Genomic DNA, 17,742 nt, shown 5'->3' with positions numbered 1-17,742 from the left:
GGTGTCAAAGCTGTCACCAGGTTTAGGTGGTCCAGTCTGGGCCCCTACTGGACTTTCATTTCTGAAATTTTCCTGAAGGTGCCCTGTTTGTGAGAACAGCCTACGAGCACTAAGGGCGTTGTGAGCATATTTTATCATATCCTGAGCTGCTGCCTGAGGGCTGGTAAAAACATCTCTAATGTCAAAGGCTGCCTTTCCATTTCCAACTTGGAGCTGGGCACAGTGTAGTAAGACTCCCCACCCCATGTCTTGGAAGGGAGACACATTGGTTATTTATTTATGTGGCCTTGTGTCTGCTGGATAGTCACAAATTGAATCGTGTTGTTCCTGGCTTGGTTCTGAGGGAGGGCGCAAGCCCTGGAGAGAGCAGAGCTTTCATGGATGGGTCTCTGTCTGTGAACAAATGTTATAAGGAAAAGCTGTTTTGCATGCTGAATGGCAAGACAGAGCTAAGGTGTTACACAGTTATTTCTGAGTCAATATTTGCTGGTGTTTGAAAGACACTGGGCATTGTAACCCTTAGACTGGCCCTAAACTTGCTCTGGTTGTACATAACCGTTGCTGGAGGGTCATGCAGTGCACAAAGGGCCTTCAGTTCATGTGGCCACATGTACAAGGAGTCTGGTTGTCCCTGTGCCCATCAAGCCACTACACACCCCTCCCGGAGGTCGTGTGGAGATGGGCACTGTGCTCAAGAATGCAGCCGTTTGGGAAGCTGGTACATGGCTGGCTTTCCCCCCTCCTTTGGGAATGTTTTCCACCAGGGTAGCCAGTGCCTGTCTTTAACTTGGAGGCTGAAAATAGCATCTAAGCCTGATGTGGAGGCCCCCAAGAGCAGGTTGGAAGAACCATTCTGGTTGCTGCCCTGGCTGAGCAAGCCTTGATGTGCCAGCATCAAAAATGCGCTCAGAGGTTTTGCAGACAAAACCTGCATCTTGCTTGTAAGCTTTGGCTTTTGGCTCATGGTGATCATGTTTCTGAAAATGCAGAAGCAAGAGCTGAGGCTGTAACCCTGCTGGATAAGTCGGCTAATCCCAGTGTTACCCTAAGACTGCTCTAATGTGCTATAATGCAATTAGAGCATCACCAGAGGGCTTTCTGGCTGTGCTTGATTAGACATGGCTTAGCAACTGTGTGCAGTGCCTTGATGGGTCTCACTGGCATGTACTGGAACTAAGCCAGTTAAAGCTGGTTTGGGTGTATGGATGGACTTGCCACAGAGCTATCTCTGTTGTGTGACTGGGATCTTCCTGAATTCAGGGCTTCAGATCCTGTCATTACCCGTCCCACCCTGTGTCCCCAGTTGCCTGTACTTGAACCACAGTCTCTGCAAGCTGAGACAGAGATACTCTGCCCAGTCATGGGATCTGGGGAATGACGCATCCACCTCCTGGGCTTTTCCTTCTCCAAAAGGACCAGCCCACAGCTTCCTGGAAACTTTCTGTGGAAACAGAGACATGTGGGGGGGCATGGCATGGCTGGAAGGGAGGGATGCCCACCACAGAGCACTTGGTGAGATGCTTGTCCCTCTCGTGTCCCCATGCAGCACTCTCTCCATCTATGGGATCAACCAGGCAGATGAAGCCATCTACCAGTGCATCGCTGAGAACAGCGCCGGCTCCACGCAAGCCAGCGCTCGCCTGACAGTCCTGTGGGCAGATGGGCTGCCCGGTCCTCCACAGAGCGTGAAGGCTGAGACAGTCTCTGCAACCACCATCCAGGTGTCTTGGAAAAAGCCTCTGCAGAACACCAAGGAGATCATCGGCTACGTGCTGCACATTCGGAAAGCTGCAGGTACAGTGCTCTACCCACTGCCCAGAGCATCCTCAGCCTTCCCATATTTTAGCAACATGGCCCACTAGGTAAACCAGGTCTGCACTGCAGTAGACAGTGCTTTCACCCGCGTTCTCCATCACCTCCCTGTTTCTGAAAGACAGACATGAGGCAGTAATGCTGCTGTAAATACCAAAAGGGTGGGGAGGGTTAAGCTGCATAGTCAAATCTTGCTGCTCACTTAGGTGCACACAGAAATGTAAGCAGAAAAGGATGTGGGTAGATACTCATCCTCCTTAGTGACCAAAGTTACTACTTGCAACATCTGTTTAGTCTCTTTGGTCTCTGCAAAGCCTAACGTCGCTCTGTTCTCTCTTTCTTTGCACTTCAGATCCTGTAGAGATGGAGTATCAGGAGACTGTTAGCAAGAGCACCTTCCAGCAGCTAGTGACTGATTTAGAGCCCTCGACCAGCTACAGCTTTTATATAAAGGCTTACACCTCCCGGGGTGCCAGCAAAGCCTCAGAAGTCACAGTGGTGAGCACGCTGGGAGAAGGTAAGGAACACTTTGCACTTGGACCGTCAGATGCTGAAACCCACTGTGTGTAGCAGCAGCACGAGTCACCCCAATACCCACTCCAGAGCGCTTTGGCACACAGCTTGTGGTGTTGATGCTCCTTGTTCCTGCTCTTGCTCATGCTCTGGGATATTGTGTAAAACTCACTTGTATCATTACATGGGGGTCGACTGATTGACTTAAATGCGGCATTGCCTCTCACAGCTGATGTTGTAGCAGGGGGTGAGTGGAAGTCTGCCTGGTCTCATGCGTTGCAGCTGCTCTGGGCTTTTCCTAAATTGCTTGCTAAATGCAGATTTCCTGCTCAAGCAGCATCTCAGCATCCTCCAGCAGCCCTGGTACTCACAGCTCTTACTTGATACGTGCCACACTTTTTTAAATTTGTTTTTTTTCTGCTCTACCCTGGAAAATCACACTGAGCTGTCCTGACCTACAAATCCCTGCCTTGGAGCAGCCTTCCGTTTCAGTTAGAGCAATCTCCAAGGCTTTTCCTCTGACTTGGCCTCCCAGATGTGGCCACCAGTTAGCTTCCCCAGTAAGAAAGTGGGTGCTGTAATGCAGGACCCTTACAGAGACACCAGACAGAAACTAGAGCCCCAGTGTGATCTCTCAGCCAGCATTTTAGGAATGTTTTCCTAGAGGCTCACGTACCTCTCCAGCACCTCTGAATCTTGGCTCATCTCATATATGGAGACAAATTTCTTAGGAGCGTTGCATCAATCTCACGAGCACTCAATAATTACGAATTTGCAGCAGAGAGGACCTTGGGTGTGAGGATGTTATTTAGAATCAAATGGAAGAGTGTGTTGACTTCCAGTTGGGGGATCCAGTTTGCATTCTGTTTTCAGCCCTTGCAGATGTTTACTACAGCATTTAAACAACAACGCCAATAAATCCTCACCCTGCTGGGTTGTTACCCTGCAAATTTATTTTCCTTGGTACTCCACAGGGAATCAGTCATCCCTGGAGTTTGTTTTTCCTTCCAGTTTAGAGACAGAAGGATGGACTAAGGCAAAACTTGAAATGCTTTGACCCAATGCTCTGAGTTCAGCTACTGGAGCTATAAGCCAGCCATGCTTCATGGAGCTGGGTGTTTCTGCAGAAGTCCGGGTCAAGCGAGAGAGGAGTTTTTGTCATTATTGCCTTCAATCACGACAGGAATAGTTAGGTATCTGGTAATGGGATCATAAATTTCCTGGCTGTCTGAAGTTTCAAGGCATCGCTGTCCTGCTCTGCTATCCTTTAAAAAAGGCTTGTCCTGTGTAACAAAGCTTCAGCAGTTAGCTCCGTGTTCAGGATGGAGCTTGTCCATGTTCAGGACAAGCTGGCTTGGTTAAGATCACCCAACCCCAGCTTGTGTTTGCCCTGTAGGAAGATAAGAAGAGATTGAAAACCCCCAGTTCTAGCTTTGCTTCACTTGGTTGCCTGTTGCCTTCTGCTCACAGAGGAGAGAGGGGGTCAGAGAGCCAGGATCCAGTGGCTTTTGTCACCAAATTAAGGTTTCATTGCAGATCTGACTCTTCTCACAGCCAAGCCATTTCACCCTGTGCCTTCCCAAGGTGACTTCCCTGGCCTCGGGGAGCCCCTGGATCTGTGCTAACAGCCTCCAAAAGGGATGGGATTTCCACGACATGCTGTGTCTCGGCGTTTTCATCCTGTCTCAGCGCAACACACGTGAGATGTGCAGAGATGTGTGTGAAGCCCCATGGTGGCAGGACCCCACGTCACCGCACTGACATGTCTAGCCTGGCATGGAAAGGGCACAGGGGGTGAATCTGGCAGTCAGGGACAGCTTGGCGGAGCCAGGGCAGTGCTTGTCAGAGTGGTCAGCAGATATGCTGCCAGCTGGAGAGTGGTCTGAGTGACCATGTTATACTGGTATTGTCTGGAGCAGGAATATGGTGAAGGTGCTGAGGAGCAGGGCAGCTTTTGGCTCAGGGAGGTCAGCTTTTCAGGGCTAGGAATATGCTGAGAATGCGCTTGGCTGAAACCTCCAATGCTTTCTAGAAGCACCATGCTCCTTCCTTTGTGCCGGTAATAATTTTGGATGGAAAGTAGAAGGGAAGAGTGTAGAGAAACTACCCAAGTGAACCTTGTCCTCCATAAACCTTTCTCATTAGGAAGGTCCTCCCATCTCCCCCCGTCATTCTCCCTCACGCCATTTCACAAATGCTGTGGTATTTTAAATCTCAAACTCTCTCTGCTTCATTAAGCAGCACACACTCCTTGTTCTTGTCTTTTAATGCTTTTTAGGGTTTTCTCCAGGACTTTTTGACATTTCTCTAGGATGAAGACTGTTCCTTTAGTCATCTTCGGCTAAAGACGCCTTCAAGAAGAAAGTTGAAATGACCTGGGGAAAATTCCAAACAGCACGGAAGAGGAAAACAAGTATCCCAGCCCTTAGCATGAGGGAGATGCCTCACTTATAGTAGATCCATATTATGTCTTATATATACTTCTGTGAAGCACCTATACACTGGTGTGTGTACATATATTTATACACACACAGAGATATACTCCATCTGTATACACTTATTTGTGTAATAACATTATAAACAGCACATGCATTCTGCGAGTGCATACATATAATCAATATTATACATATATATACTCAAAATTTGAATAAATACTATATATTCCATACTTTGAAGGAGAGATATTCTTGTGATTTTTATTAAATGTAAGGCTCTGCAACCATAAAATAAAGCCAACTCTTCACAAATCAGGATGGCCCACATCAGTGTTTATTTGTCCATGGGATAATGCGATTTCCCTTTCTGTGGCGTTTTCACCGATTTGGAAAATGATGCTTTAAGCAAGGGTCCAACTTCTCAGAGGGGGGATCCAGACAATTCCTAATTTTGCCCTAGAGGGAACTGGAAGAATTAGAAAGAGTGTTTAATTGGAGTGCAAAAACGTGCAGCCTTTGGAAGAACGGTACATTCTGGTATAAATAGAATTTACTGTGTTTTACACCCAGAAGTTGCTATGTACAGCCTTCCCATCAATGACATGCACATCAGAATAAATCCTAGCAAGAAGAAGTACTTCCAGCCATTTTTTTCCCATTGGCAGCACTCAGGCAAGATGGGATCTCATTAACCTGACCCAAGACACCTGGCTCTCAGAGTCTTTCCTTCTGAATCTGTGCCAAGATGCTCACCAGTCAGCAGGGACTTGTTCCTCTCCCCATGCTTATTCGGAGGGTATCGGGCAAAGCCTCTGCAACCTGAAGGAGGGCATCACTTTGGGAAGAGACAGGACTGCCCAGACCCTCGTGCTCACCAGGAGACATGTCTTTCCTTCCCCTTAATCTCACGGAAAAGCTCAAGCTCTCAGTGCCTGGAAAAGGGCAAACCATTGTGCTGTGTGATTTTGCTTTTACTATTAAATTGAGGAAATGCCCTTTTTAGCTCTCGCCAGTCATAGACTGACACGGCCACATTTCATCCGCTTTTCACCATTGCTCACTCAATGGCTGTGCTGAACTCTGCCAAAGGCCAGGTTTGCACTGCTCATCCTTTAGAGACCTGTTGGGGAAAAACAAAGACAAGAAGCAGCATCAGTCTAATGCAAGCCCAGCAATCCTTATATTTGGGAACTTTTCAGCTTGTAGTCATGTGGGCTTGGAAAAACAGCGCTATCTCAAAGTCCAGAGGCTGCTGGAGAAGCGGGGCTGTTCTGCTGGATAATTTTGCTGCAGGGTGTCGCTGAGCTGAGCTGGCTGCCTGGTACAGCAGTGCCCAGAAGCCCTTCTCCCTCCCAGTGCTGGAGCAGAGCCCTGGGCAGGGCAGACCCTGCAGCGCCTGGTGCTTTGCACCTTTTGAATGGTGCCAAAGGCTGTGGAACTGATGGGAGCATTTGGCCTGGGGGTGTTTTGTGGAAATGAGCTGGAAAAAAGTCATCAGTGAAATGTCCTGCCGAGACACATCTCTGCCTTGGTGTGCTCAGTGTATGAGAAAGGGAGGGAGAGGGGGAGGAAGAGGCTTGGGGTTAGCATGGTCCTGTGTGCCCCAGCACTGCACAGGGCGCCGGGGCAGGGTTTGGTGCAGAACCACCTTTGGAGAACCCAGGTATCTGCAGCACGAAATTGGCTTTGGTTTGCAAATATTTTTGTCTTTCAGCCTGGGCTGATGGGGCAGGATGGGACCAGGCAGCTTTTTGGGGACCAGGGGAGGGAATGGCTGGTGACACCCTCCACGCTGCAGCACACCCCGAGAATGAGGGCAGGGGTTTGGGGCATTGACTGGAGCAAAAGGCATCCTGGTGGACTTTGAATCAGGCCTTGGTGACACCGGGCAGGAGCAGGGACATCTTCCCAGCTAAACCCCCATGCGCCCCTAAGGCCAGGTAAGTGCCTGCCTACCAAAACAAGCCAGCCACAGCTGTGCAGAGATCTCAGCTATTTAGGGCTGTTAACGAAGATGCCCTGCTTCTCTCCTCAGCCCCCAGCACAGAATCACAAACCTCCCTCCTTAAAGCCAATGGGGAGAGCAAGCTGCCACGCACCCTGCAAGTCAGTGCAGGTACCTAGCATGTTTTTAAGATGGATGTCTCCACCTCCATCCCTTCTGGTTCCTTCCTCCCTGGGGGATTAATCACTCTGAAAGGTCCTCACTACCCTCAGGGCGAGGGCAACAAAGTGGAGTTTGGGAATGCATTGCCAAAGTCACTGCATTCCTGCCCTGACCCGACAGAGCTGAGCATCAGATTGCAACAACGGAGTGTAAAAGTAGCCTCTTTGCTTGCTGAACTGAGCAGAGAAAACCCTTGGACACTCCTACAGCTCCCTGAAGAAGTTCAAAGCTGTTAAACCAGGATCTGGGCTGATCTGATTTTTCTCAGTATCTCATCTAGCACGTTCTTTGGCACAGCGACCACAGGGAAAGGCTGCTGGGGAATTTCTCATCATGCAAACTAGAAAAGCACATGCAACCCACTGTCTTTCTCTCTCTGTTTCAGTCCCAGCCATGCCATCCCTCTTTATTAAAGTCATTAACAGCACCGCCGTGCAGGCTACATGGGAGCCCTCCATCAAACTGGGCCAGAATGAAGGCTTCAAGCTTTATTACCGCAAGGTCCACCTCTCCCAGTACACAGGTCCAGTGCTACTGCCCAGCAATGTAACAGCGTACAACATTACCCACCTGGGTGAGTATGGTGGCAGCTTGATCCATGTCCCTTCTCGACCCTGCGAAGGTCTGTTGCGATTAGCATGAGAGAGCTTGGATGTGTTGCACAGCCACTAAATGAGAGGTGCTGCAGCTCTCCCCAGGGTTTTGGGGTGCTTTCCCAGTAACAGGTCTTGCTTGCAGCATCTTGTGTGTATTTGGCAAGATGTGCATTTCCTAAATAGGCATCACTCCGGGAGGTAACGCTAATGATTAACCCTGAAATGCTCTTCTTGTGTCTCCCTCAAAACAGATGCATCAGTGGTGTATGAAGTCAAGCTCCTTGCCTATAACCAGCATGGGGATGGAAATTCAACTGTCCGCTTTGTGTCCTTGAGGGAAACTGTGGAGAGGACAGGTGAGACGGGATGTCAGTCTTGGTGGTGGTTTGTGAAAACCGGTTTGCAGGAAGGTGGCGAGGCTAGACACATCCCCAGACACACACAGCTCTACGCCCCATCTCCCCTTCAGCTACTCATTTAGTTTCAGCAGCACAAATAATGATGAAGCAAACCTCTGCGGGGCTGGGACCTCCTGGTACTGGTAGAGGTGGTTTCTCTGCCACATGGCACCAGCCCTGTTGGCCAGTCCAACCTGATGACTTTTCACTAAGGGTCAAAAGAAAATGTTCCTATAATTGCCAGTTTTGTCCCCTAATCTTGAGCCAGAGGTGAGGCCATGAACATGAACAAACCTGAACAGCTCTGTGCATAGGCTGAGAGCTGCCATCCTTGGGTGAGACTTGATGCACTGAGCATCTCCGCTCTCCTGGATATTTTGACTCTCACTGGCACCAGGAAGGGAGGACACGTGGCTTTGGAAAGGAGAAGGGCTGCAGAGCATGAGCACTGCATTATGTGGCAGAAAAGGAGAAACCTCTAGAGGAAATCTTTAAGTGATCACACCTTTCATATTCATCTATGTGCAAAAAACATTCTGCTGCTCTTGGATGCCTTTTAAGCCTTCCAGTGGGAATATCTTCAAGAGATAGTTATTACTTCTCAGTCTGTACTGGAGTAACTACTAATCTTGTTGGTATCTGCGTACATGGTGCTTACCATCAGGTATCAGCCTGCTCAGGCATGGTGGCCACCTCTCACCTCCCACCTCATTAATTGCAAAAATTAACATCAGAGTCTTTTTTGTTCATTAGTTGTGTCTAATAACAGCAGCCTGGGTAACAGGGCTGGCTCTCTACAGACCTTCCAGCCCTACGCTTGCTGGGACTGCCTTCCTGGGGTTCCAGGAGCAGGGGAGCTGCTTTGGCAGGCAGTGACTCTCCTGGCCCCCCACCCTGCTCTCCTCTTCCCCACACACAGCTCCCAGCACTACCCAGATTCCAACTTTAGCTCTGGACTTCCCAAAAGCTAGAGGAGTGTAGAGAAATGAAGGCAGGTTAATTAACATTGATAACATACAGCTGTGGGATGGCTTCAGGGGCGGCAGGTTGGCTGACATAGATAGTGTGCAGCTGTGGCTGGTTCCTGCTAAGTAGTTAAATAGCTCTAAGGGGTGTGGAAGAGGCACACTGGTTGAAGAGAGACCCAGAAAAAGCAGAGGGAGAGCACCCCACATGTAGGAGAGGCAAGAAGTAGGGTGGGCTGGCCTGAAGGGGATGAAGAAACAGCACAGAGAGTAGATGAACTGTTGAAACCTTGTAGGGGATTGGTGGCTGTGCTGGGGCATGGCGCAGGAGCTACTTATTGAAGGTAACCTGGTATGGGATGGTAAAAGCCTTGTTACAGCCGGCTAGTTTGGATAGTGCTGTGACAGAGGAGCAATAGGAAAGTGGCACCACTGACTCCCCTCTCCCCTTTTCTTCTGGCAGTGCTGAATTCCCCGTGTGACTGCGTGAAGGACAAGCAGAACAATAAAACCTCCACCACTGGCATCATCGTTGGGATCCACATTGGCGTCACGTGCATAATCTTCTGCATCCTCTTCCTCATGTTTGGGTACAGAGGAAGGTGAGGGTTGCTCGTGCCGCTACTCACGTGGGACAGCGGTCCCTAATGCTTTGTGGGTGTCCCTGCAGGGTTCTGACACATCACACAGTGATGACGGACTGTTCCCCATGCACATCTCGGGACACGCATCCCGCAGCATGAGCTTGTGCAGCCTGGCTCCTGTGAACACTGGGCGCTGTTTGTGGCACAGCTCCTGCCTCCCTCCCAGACATGTGGACCCAACGGGCTTCTCCAAATACTCCAGATCGGCTCCAGTCCCCATCGAGAGACCTGGTAGTTCCCAGGAGCGCCACTCTTGCTGCCCTGGCAAGCCTTGACCCTCCCTGTAAAGCAAAAGCCCTTTCATGAGGAGGGGAAGAGACGTGACTTTATAGGAGGGATTTAAGGAGTGAAAGAACATAGCACAGGGATAAGGCAGGCTTGGGGGAAGGAAGCAGGGGGAGGCACCAGCTTTGCTCACCCTCAGGCTCCATCTCTTTTATTTTTCAGGCTGCTGATGTGCAAAAATGTGCAGGAGCAGCTGTCAACCCCGCAGATCCCCAGGAGCCAGCGGGGTGCCACAGGCCTTGTCCTGAACGGCGTGACTCGCAGGGACAGGGATGACCGGGACTTGAATGGAAAGCAGCTGGATATGAACGAGCTGGAGAGATTATTCCCAGCATCCCCATCCCAGGAGCAGCAGGATAAGGGTGTAACGGTAAGTCAAGCGGGATGGGAGCATCCGTGGGAAATGCAGATGTGGCTACATGTCTAAGAGCATCGGTGACCTGCCACTGTCACTGCACTGTCGCCTTCTCTCTCTCCAGTCAGCTCACAGCTCGCCGGCCCCCCAGGATGACACCCAGATATCCACGCTCCCTCTGGATGAGTTCAGCATCATCGAGGAGCAGCCAGAGCCCCTCCCGAAAAGCCCCCGCAATGGCAGCCCTGCTGCTCTGGCTCCCGACCACGGTTCTGCCAATGAAGGATAAAACTGCCAAGACTTGAACCCTCTTGTAGGAGTTACCAGAAACCAAACCCACGGCTGGTGGTGTCTTTACGAGTTGTCAATCTCAGGTCAATTGAAGATTTCTACAGTCTGATTGTTATTTTTTTGTTTTGCTTTATTTTTTTATATATATATATATATAAATATATATGTATACAGCCTTTTGGAAACTCTGAAGTTTATTGTTCTGACCTCTCTTGGGCCTCTTGGTGTGTTTCTTCTGACAATGGCTTTATCGAGACTGGTCGTGATGGATTTCCCCTGCAGCTGCTAAGTAAAAGACTCCTTGGCAGAGTTTGGCAAACTCTCCTGTCTCTGACAGACTGGGGATACGGTGGAGCGTCCTTCTCTTGGCATCCCAGACTTTTTCCTGATCAGCAGCTTTAGGACTACTTTTTGGATCTATTTTTTATTTCCAGAAGACTGGATTTGGAGAAATCCTAACTTGACTCCAAAAATCGAGGCCCAGGAAGGCTGTCTCTCCGTGGATTTGATGGTTTTGTACACTTTCACTATTTCTCAGGATACTTTTTTGCTGATTGACTCTAAATAATATGAAAAAATGTTAAAAAAAAAAAAAAGTGTGTGTGTCAAAGGATGCCTGCCTGAGGGCTACTGAAAGACTTGGACAGACAAGCCGAGTGAACTCAGAACCTACCTCAACCGGAATGAATGTCTTCTGGGAAGCAGAAATACCTGCGTCTTCCTTCGTGTTCAAAAAAAACAAGTAACGTAGCACTTGGTCAGTACAAGCTTGGTCCTACCTCAGCAGTCACGCTCTGTACCTGCCACCTTGGTGGTTTTGTTGTCGTCGTTCCCATCTAAAGCACTTCCAAACCTTTGAAAGCAATGTTCTACCTCAAGCATGATAGGAACTGGTGTGAGTGTGTGTGTGTGTGTGTGTGTCCTCTCCTCTCTCCCAATTCCTGCCTCTCCCACCCAGCCCCGCGCGAAGCAAGATGCTTCACTAGTGTTATGAGCTTTACTTTTAGACACGTCACGGGGTTTCAGTGTGATTTTGCGTGGCAGAGATTTGTATCAAGGTTTTTTACTTTAAAGTTTGTTGGGGCCATCACAGACATGGCTGGATGCCCCGTGGCTCGCCGGCACCATTGCTCTTTGGGCACTGTGGTGGCTGCCTTGGTTCATCCAGGGTGTGCTTGGGATGGAGCGGGGTGTGTGGGGTGCTCAGATGCCTGTCAGCATGCCGCTCCCTAGGCCAGGGTGATTGATGGCACATGCCAGCACAGGCAGCTTAACACACCCCTGGGAGGTGAGGACCTGGATGTCACCATCTTGTCCCTTCAAAGCCCATCCTGCCATCAGGAGCACCTACAAGGAAACTGATACAGCACTTCCAAAACCCCTTGAGATGCCACTGAGCTGCTCCCAGCTCCTCCAGCGTATTTCCAGCTAGCAGGAGATCATCCAAAGGATGAGCTGAGCTGAAAAGGGGCTCTCTTCCCTGGGAGAGATGAGCAGAGGAGGGCTCCTGGGTGGTGACACAGAGCAGGCCCCCCACGCCGCAGGACGCTGGGGACTGCTGGCAGCCACCCCTTCCCCACGCCCAGGGTGTGCGAGGAGCTCCTGACACCAAAGAGAGGGTTTGTGCACGCTCCCTGCTCCTCCAGGGGCCAGCTGCCAACCTGCCACCGTGGGGTTCGGGTTGTCCTGGCGTGGTGCAGCCTTGTGAGTTGGTGTGTGACCAGCGTTGTCCATGGGGTGAGCTGGGGCACGCACAGGGGACAGGGATGTCGGCCAGCCAGTGGCAGAGGGCAGCCCTTTCCCTACCACGTGGGTTGGTTGAAACCAGGTGAACGTGGCGGTTTGAACTCTTTGTATAGGTGGTGGTAACTCAAATGTCACCATATTTGCAAGGACAAGTGAAAGGAATTAGGAAAGAAATGAGTTTGAGTTTAAAGAGAGTAATAATTGTGTTTTTTTAAATGGTACCAGTGGGAGAGTTCCTTGTGTCAGAAACATCCCCCATCACCTTCCCAAGTGGGATTGGGATGCTACCAATAATTGTGTAAATAATACGATATACAGGACAATATGGCAAATGTCTCTTCCCCTGTGCTGTGCCCTGGGGCTGGGCTGGGTTCGCTGTGAGCAGGACTCTGTCCTTTGAGACCAAATCATCCAGCTTGGCCCAAGCAGATGCAATGGCTCGGTGTTTGTAGCCCTCTGCCATTAAAATTCCTCCTCCTGTAGACATCATGCAGGACAGAAAAAATCTGAAGGGTTAAACTTGCACGTTAAACCCCCAAATAGCCTTTCTCCACCCACCGAAGAGGCTAAATGGGCCGTCAGACCGATTCCTGCTCACATTTACTGTGGGGAGATGCTCCCTCCCGCATGATGGTGGACCTGGAGACAGCTTGGGAAGGGACCATGCTCATGGACAGTGCTGGTGGCACCATGCAAGACCAGTAGCACAGCCCGTCCCATCGTGGGAGCCTGAGGATGCCGGGGCTTGCAGAGGGCAGGAGGGAGAAGGAGATGCCGAACGGCTCAAGTTACAACCTCGTATCACAGAAAACCCAATCTCCTCCTGCCAGCCCACTCCCACTCAGCTTTTTTTAAATTTTCTTTTTGTGTGTGTGTGTGTGTAATGCCGACGTTCACATTGAATAAGTACTGTTGCCAAAGTGAACACAGAATTTAGACTAGCTTTCAGCTCAGACTTCCTGGAGCTGTGAACATGCTATTAATTTAATATCATATTATTGTGATATTGTAATAGTAACAAGTATTTGTCACTACTTCCTTTTATTAAAGGGAAATGCTGTGCCATTTGACTAGTTGAAATACGATAGTATGTCAAGAATAGAGCTTTTTCTTTTTTTTTTTTTTCATTATGCAGAAATGTGATGGCTTAAACCAATGCAATTTATGTGTTGGTTTGAGACAGCTGAAGATGGATGTAAATCTTTAAAGAATATTTTTTAGATGTTTAGCTTTTCCTCTTTTTTAGGGTTTCTTTTCCGCTCTTGTCAATCTGTACCACTGGGACCTAATGTAGATGGTTGCAGCAGGTCAGCCCCCAAAGGGATGAGGCTGAAGTCTGGAGATCCAGCAGGAGGACGTTGTCTTCCCTGAATTATCCAAGCCTCCCAAGTCCACAAAACTGGGCAAAAAAACCCTCACAACGGCACACTCTGGCTTTGTGCTGTGGAGTGCCTCTAGCTGTCACTTAGCTGGAGAAGTGACATGTAACAGGCCATCTTGCTGTTCATCAGTGCCTGCGCCGGGCTGGAGGCAAAGCCATGCCGACTGAAAACTTGGGAAAACATCACCCGGAGTATGTCTGGCCATTAATCTGTAAAACAAGAAGGAAAAAAGAACCAAAAAAAGGAGCTTGTGCTTGGTTTCAGCGTGGGGCACAACTTCAAGTCTGTGCTTGGTTCATCCACACTCCTGCTCTGTGCTTGAGGGAAAGCGCTGGAGTTCTGTTCTGTGCTGGGGGCACGGTTGGGCTTGGGTAGACATGTTGGGCTTGGGTAGACATGTTGGGCTTGGGTAGACATGTTGGGCTTGGGTAGACAGGCCTGCAGGAGCCCATGTGCTGCTGGTGGTTTGGATGCTGTTTTGCAGGTGTCAGAAATGCTCCTCCCAGGTCTCCCACGAGCACGTAACCATTCTCATGGCATCAGAGGCTTCTTCAAAGGCTTCGGCCTTTGAAATGAAAATTCAAGCTTCAGCCAGGCTGTTGGGTGAACAGGAGCATTGCTGCGCTGGGAGGGTGTCCCCATGCCGTGGGCAGCATCCCAGGAGGGACACAAACCCTGCTGAGCCTTGAGGCAAAGCTCTGCTGCCATGGTGCAAACCCAGCAGCCACCAACCCCACCGGCCAGGGCCGGGCCGTGCAGGCGTGGGGCTATGCCGTAGCAACGGGGTCCAGGCATCGTTTTATGTACCCAGACCAGATGGCACCAGCCAGACCAGCCCAGGCGGCGTCACTGGTGCCTTGCACCCGTCCTCACCCGCCTGCCAGAGATCAGCTAATGGCACGTGCTCCCTTCACCCTGATAATTCATACACCTCAAACACTGCAGCAACAGCTTGCCAGATTCCCCCCCCCCCCTTTTCTTGATGGGAGGAGTCAGAGAGTTTTATCTGGAGATAAAACGGCTGTGTTGGACCTAGTGCAAGCCGTTGGCAACCGCCCCTGTTTGGGGTAGGAATCTCGCCCTCTAGTATTTTTCCAAGCAAATAATTCTAATTCAACTCACTGCCTTTTCTAGGCAGATCCAAAAAAACCCTCTTGCTTTTCTGGCTGTGGTGAGATGAAATTACAGCAAGGAGTAAAGTATCCAAAAGCTGATTTTTACTGTTTTTTTGTTTTGTTTGTAACCCATAATGGGCACAACCTATTCTTGGAGCTCTCAAGTTTACCAGAGATGGCTGCTACCTCAGGGATAGTATCCACATTGTCTTTAGTTGAACAGGGAATAGTTTTATGCTGTGACAGGGTATTTTCACGCTGTTGGATTCAGGTATTTATTTGTCTACCGTATCTTTCTTCTTCCTTGTTTTGTAAAGATGCTGATACATTTAAGTGCTGGACCAGTTTGGGAATTTTAAAACTTCCACCCAAAATTATACCAAGGGACTGTACGTTTTAAGTTGGCAATAAAAAAGAAGAGAAGCTATGACATGTTGTTGCTTCTGGATGGTGAAGGGAAGATTTTTGCTGCCTGTGGGGTTGTTCCTCCAGGATAACCATCCCACAGCATTTCGGGGGTGGGAGGGGGATCGGCACAGTGTCTGAGCCCTCTCTGAGCTGACGGACAGCACTTAAGTCTGGGAAGATCGGTTAAAAAAAAAAAGGAAATTAAAAGCTTATGAAAACAAACGGCAGCAACGCAGGAGGAGCTACTTAGTTACTTCATCTGTGCAAACAGCATTTGGAAATCTATCCCTCCCCATGCTGCGCCAGTGAGGGCAGATTAAAGATCCTATCTAGCAACTTGATGCCTGCTCATTTATTTCCCTCATCTGCCAAATTAAAAAAAAGGAAAGGAAAGGGAAGGTGCTTGGGCTGGAGCTGTGGGCAGGGAGACAGTTACGCCCCCAGCCGCAAGTGCTGCTGGTGTGGGGCCACGGCACCAAAACCCACCATAAAACACTGGAAATCAGTGAAACGGCTCCAGGTTTCCTCCGAGAGCACAGCCTGAGCCTCAGCATCGTGTAACAAGAAGGGACGGGGCCGGTGCAAAGCCCAGCACGTCAGGGAAAAGCCTGATTTCACAGGGCTTTGGAGCAGGGTCTTACAAAGGAAAGAGGGATTTTTACTTTGATCGTATTTCCATCATTTAAACTTGCAGTATCTTTACATTTGTAATAAAGTAATAACAAAGACGATGCTAAACCTTTGTCCCAGTCCTCTTTGGGAATCAACCATTAAGAGTAATATTAAAAACCCAAATTGCAAAGCACTTTTCTACTGTTTATTTTCTACCTTTCTTACTTTGAACTGTCTTGATATTTGAAATCCACTGATCCTACGATTGTTAGCTCTGTATAAAAAAAAAAGAAAATAAAACCCAGTTTTTTTGTAGTTTGCTCTGTTTAGATTTTAGCCTGTGGCTACTTGTACAAGAAAAATAAAGCTAGAATAAATGAGCGCAAGCGGTTCAGCCTGAGTGGTGCTTTCTTTGTGCCACAGCACGGGCACAGCTGCAGTGTGGGGATTGTGGAGGGTGGCTCAGGGCATCGCCGCTTCACGCGGGGGGCTGATGAATTTGGCCCCTCTCAAAGAGCAGCTTCCAAAATGCAGTTTTTAAGGGCTGAGGGTGCTGATCCACTCGTAAAGCTCGGGCTAAGCCATCAGCAGAGGTGTGCTTGGTGTTGGGGGCTGCTGGTGGCTCTTTGGCAGCTGTGTAGGAGGCTGAGATGAAGACCTCCAGGGTGAGGGTACGACACCTTGTGCTTGGAGGTGCAAATTAATTTCCAATCAATCTTGGCTCTTTCTCAGCTATTGCTTTTCCCGTTGCCTCAGGCGCTAACAAGCATCACTCTACCTGGTGGCTTTTTGCAGAAACCCCGCATTAAAGCCACGCTCCAGCCTTTTCCAGTTGCAAACTGGTCTGCAATGGCTGAGGCAGGATGGGCATTCCCGGGAGCAGGCAGCGCCGAGCCACAGGAGCATCCACCAACCAGGATGGCACAGGCCTCAGAGTCTCAGGCAGAGAGGTTAAACCCAACGTTCCCACCTCCGTGAGGTGCTGGAAGCTGATGCAGTTGATGCTTTGAGCATCTTAACAGTAACAGAAATGGTTTCAGTGCCCCTAAAAGCTCACCTAAGCGTGCAGAGGGGTTTGATGCCAGGTGGGAGATGCAGAGGCAATTAGCTGCTGCTGAAAGTAATTACCTGCCTTGCAAGCGAGGATCAGTGCATGGGACTCCTCTGGAGGAGCTGGCATGTCCCTGGCGTTACCAGCAAAGCCAGGCCCATCCCCAGCAGCCCCAGGACAGGTTGCTTTGGGAAAAAGACCATTTCTCGAGGGGCTGGCCGGAGGAACAGCCCCGTCCTCCCCTCCTGCTGCTGCTCTCGATGCCAGAGGACAGTCAAAGCAAAGGGCTGCGGGGAATAAATGAGTGAGCCTGAGCCCAGCAGCACTTTCTGAAGAGGATTTCAATAAGCAGGTGAGTGAAGAGTCACTTCAAACAACTCCCCGAAGCTCTCAAAACTGCTAAAGTGCAGCACGGATTGTCTAAATATATACTTCATAATAAATACAAGCATAAAAACTAATTTTATTTCCCAGTGGCAACACGAGGTGAAAAGAAGCTCAGAGCTAGGTCACTTGGGGGATTTGCGTGTAAATTCAGTGGAATATGGTGCTTCAGACAGCAGCTGTGGAGTCAAGGTAGTGTATAAAGCTAGTGGCTTTCATTAAAAAGGACTTTCCCTGCCTTCATGGCAATAAAAAAAAAAAAAAAAAGGCTTGACAATATTAATCTAAAGTCTTAGAAACTAAGGAAATAAAAAACCCAAAGCAATACACTTAAATCGCTTTGATTTTTGGCTATTGGAAATAGTAGTCGTCCTGAATAACCCCTACCTGAGCATTCAAACCTCATTTTTAATAAAAGAAATCTCCCTTTGACCACATACATTCAGGTTTCTGCTGGAAACATCTCGTACCAACTCTTCAGCTCCAGAAATGCTAAAAAAAATTGAGTATTTTCGGCTCCGAATGTCAGGTTCCTACCTTGGGTATTGCTGGAGAAGATGTTACCGCTAATGTCCTAGTTATA

The 17,742-nt window shown here is 49.3% G+C and overlaps 1 protein-coding gene across 1 annotated transcript in view; it reads left to right on the top strand.

Moving 5' to 3' along the window:
• IGDCC3 (immunoglobulin superfamily DCC subclass member 3) overlaps positions 1 to 16,045 on the top strand; it is a 112,271-nt gene extending 96,226 nt beyond the window's left edge. The window contains exons 8-14 of the mRNA XM_055793760.1: positions 1,547 to 1,794; positions 2,165 to 2,329; positions 7,313 to 7,501; positions 7,775 to 7,879; positions 9,350 to 9,488; positions 9,978 to 10,185; positions 10,295 to 16,045. Coding sequence (XP_055649735.1) covers positions 1,547 to 1,794; positions 2,165 to 2,329; positions 7,313 to 7,501; positions 7,775 to 7,879; positions 9,350 to 9,488; positions 9,978 to 10,185; positions 10,295 to 10,459 — 1,219 coding nt within the window. The 3' untranslated portion in view covers positions 10,460 to 16,045. The remainder of the gene's footprint in view (positions 1 to 1,546; positions 1,795 to 2,164; positions 2,330 to 7,312; positions 7,502 to 7,774; positions 7,880 to 9,349; positions 9,489 to 9,977; positions 10,186 to 10,294) is intronic.
• The last annotated feature ends 1,697 nt before the right edge of the window (positions 16,046 to 17,742 follow it).

Source organism: Falco peregrinus, chromosome 1, assembly GCF_023634155.1.
Source record: "Falco peregrinus isolate bFalPer1 chromosome 1, bFalPer1.pri, whole genome shotgun sequence".
Classification (NCBI taxonomy): domain Eukaryota; kingdom Metazoa; phylum Chordata; class Aves; order Falconiformes; family Falconidae; genus Falco; species Falco peregrinus.
The sequence above is the reverse complement of the archived record's forward strand: the minus strand, read 5'-3'. Positions and strand labels throughout refer to the sequence as shown.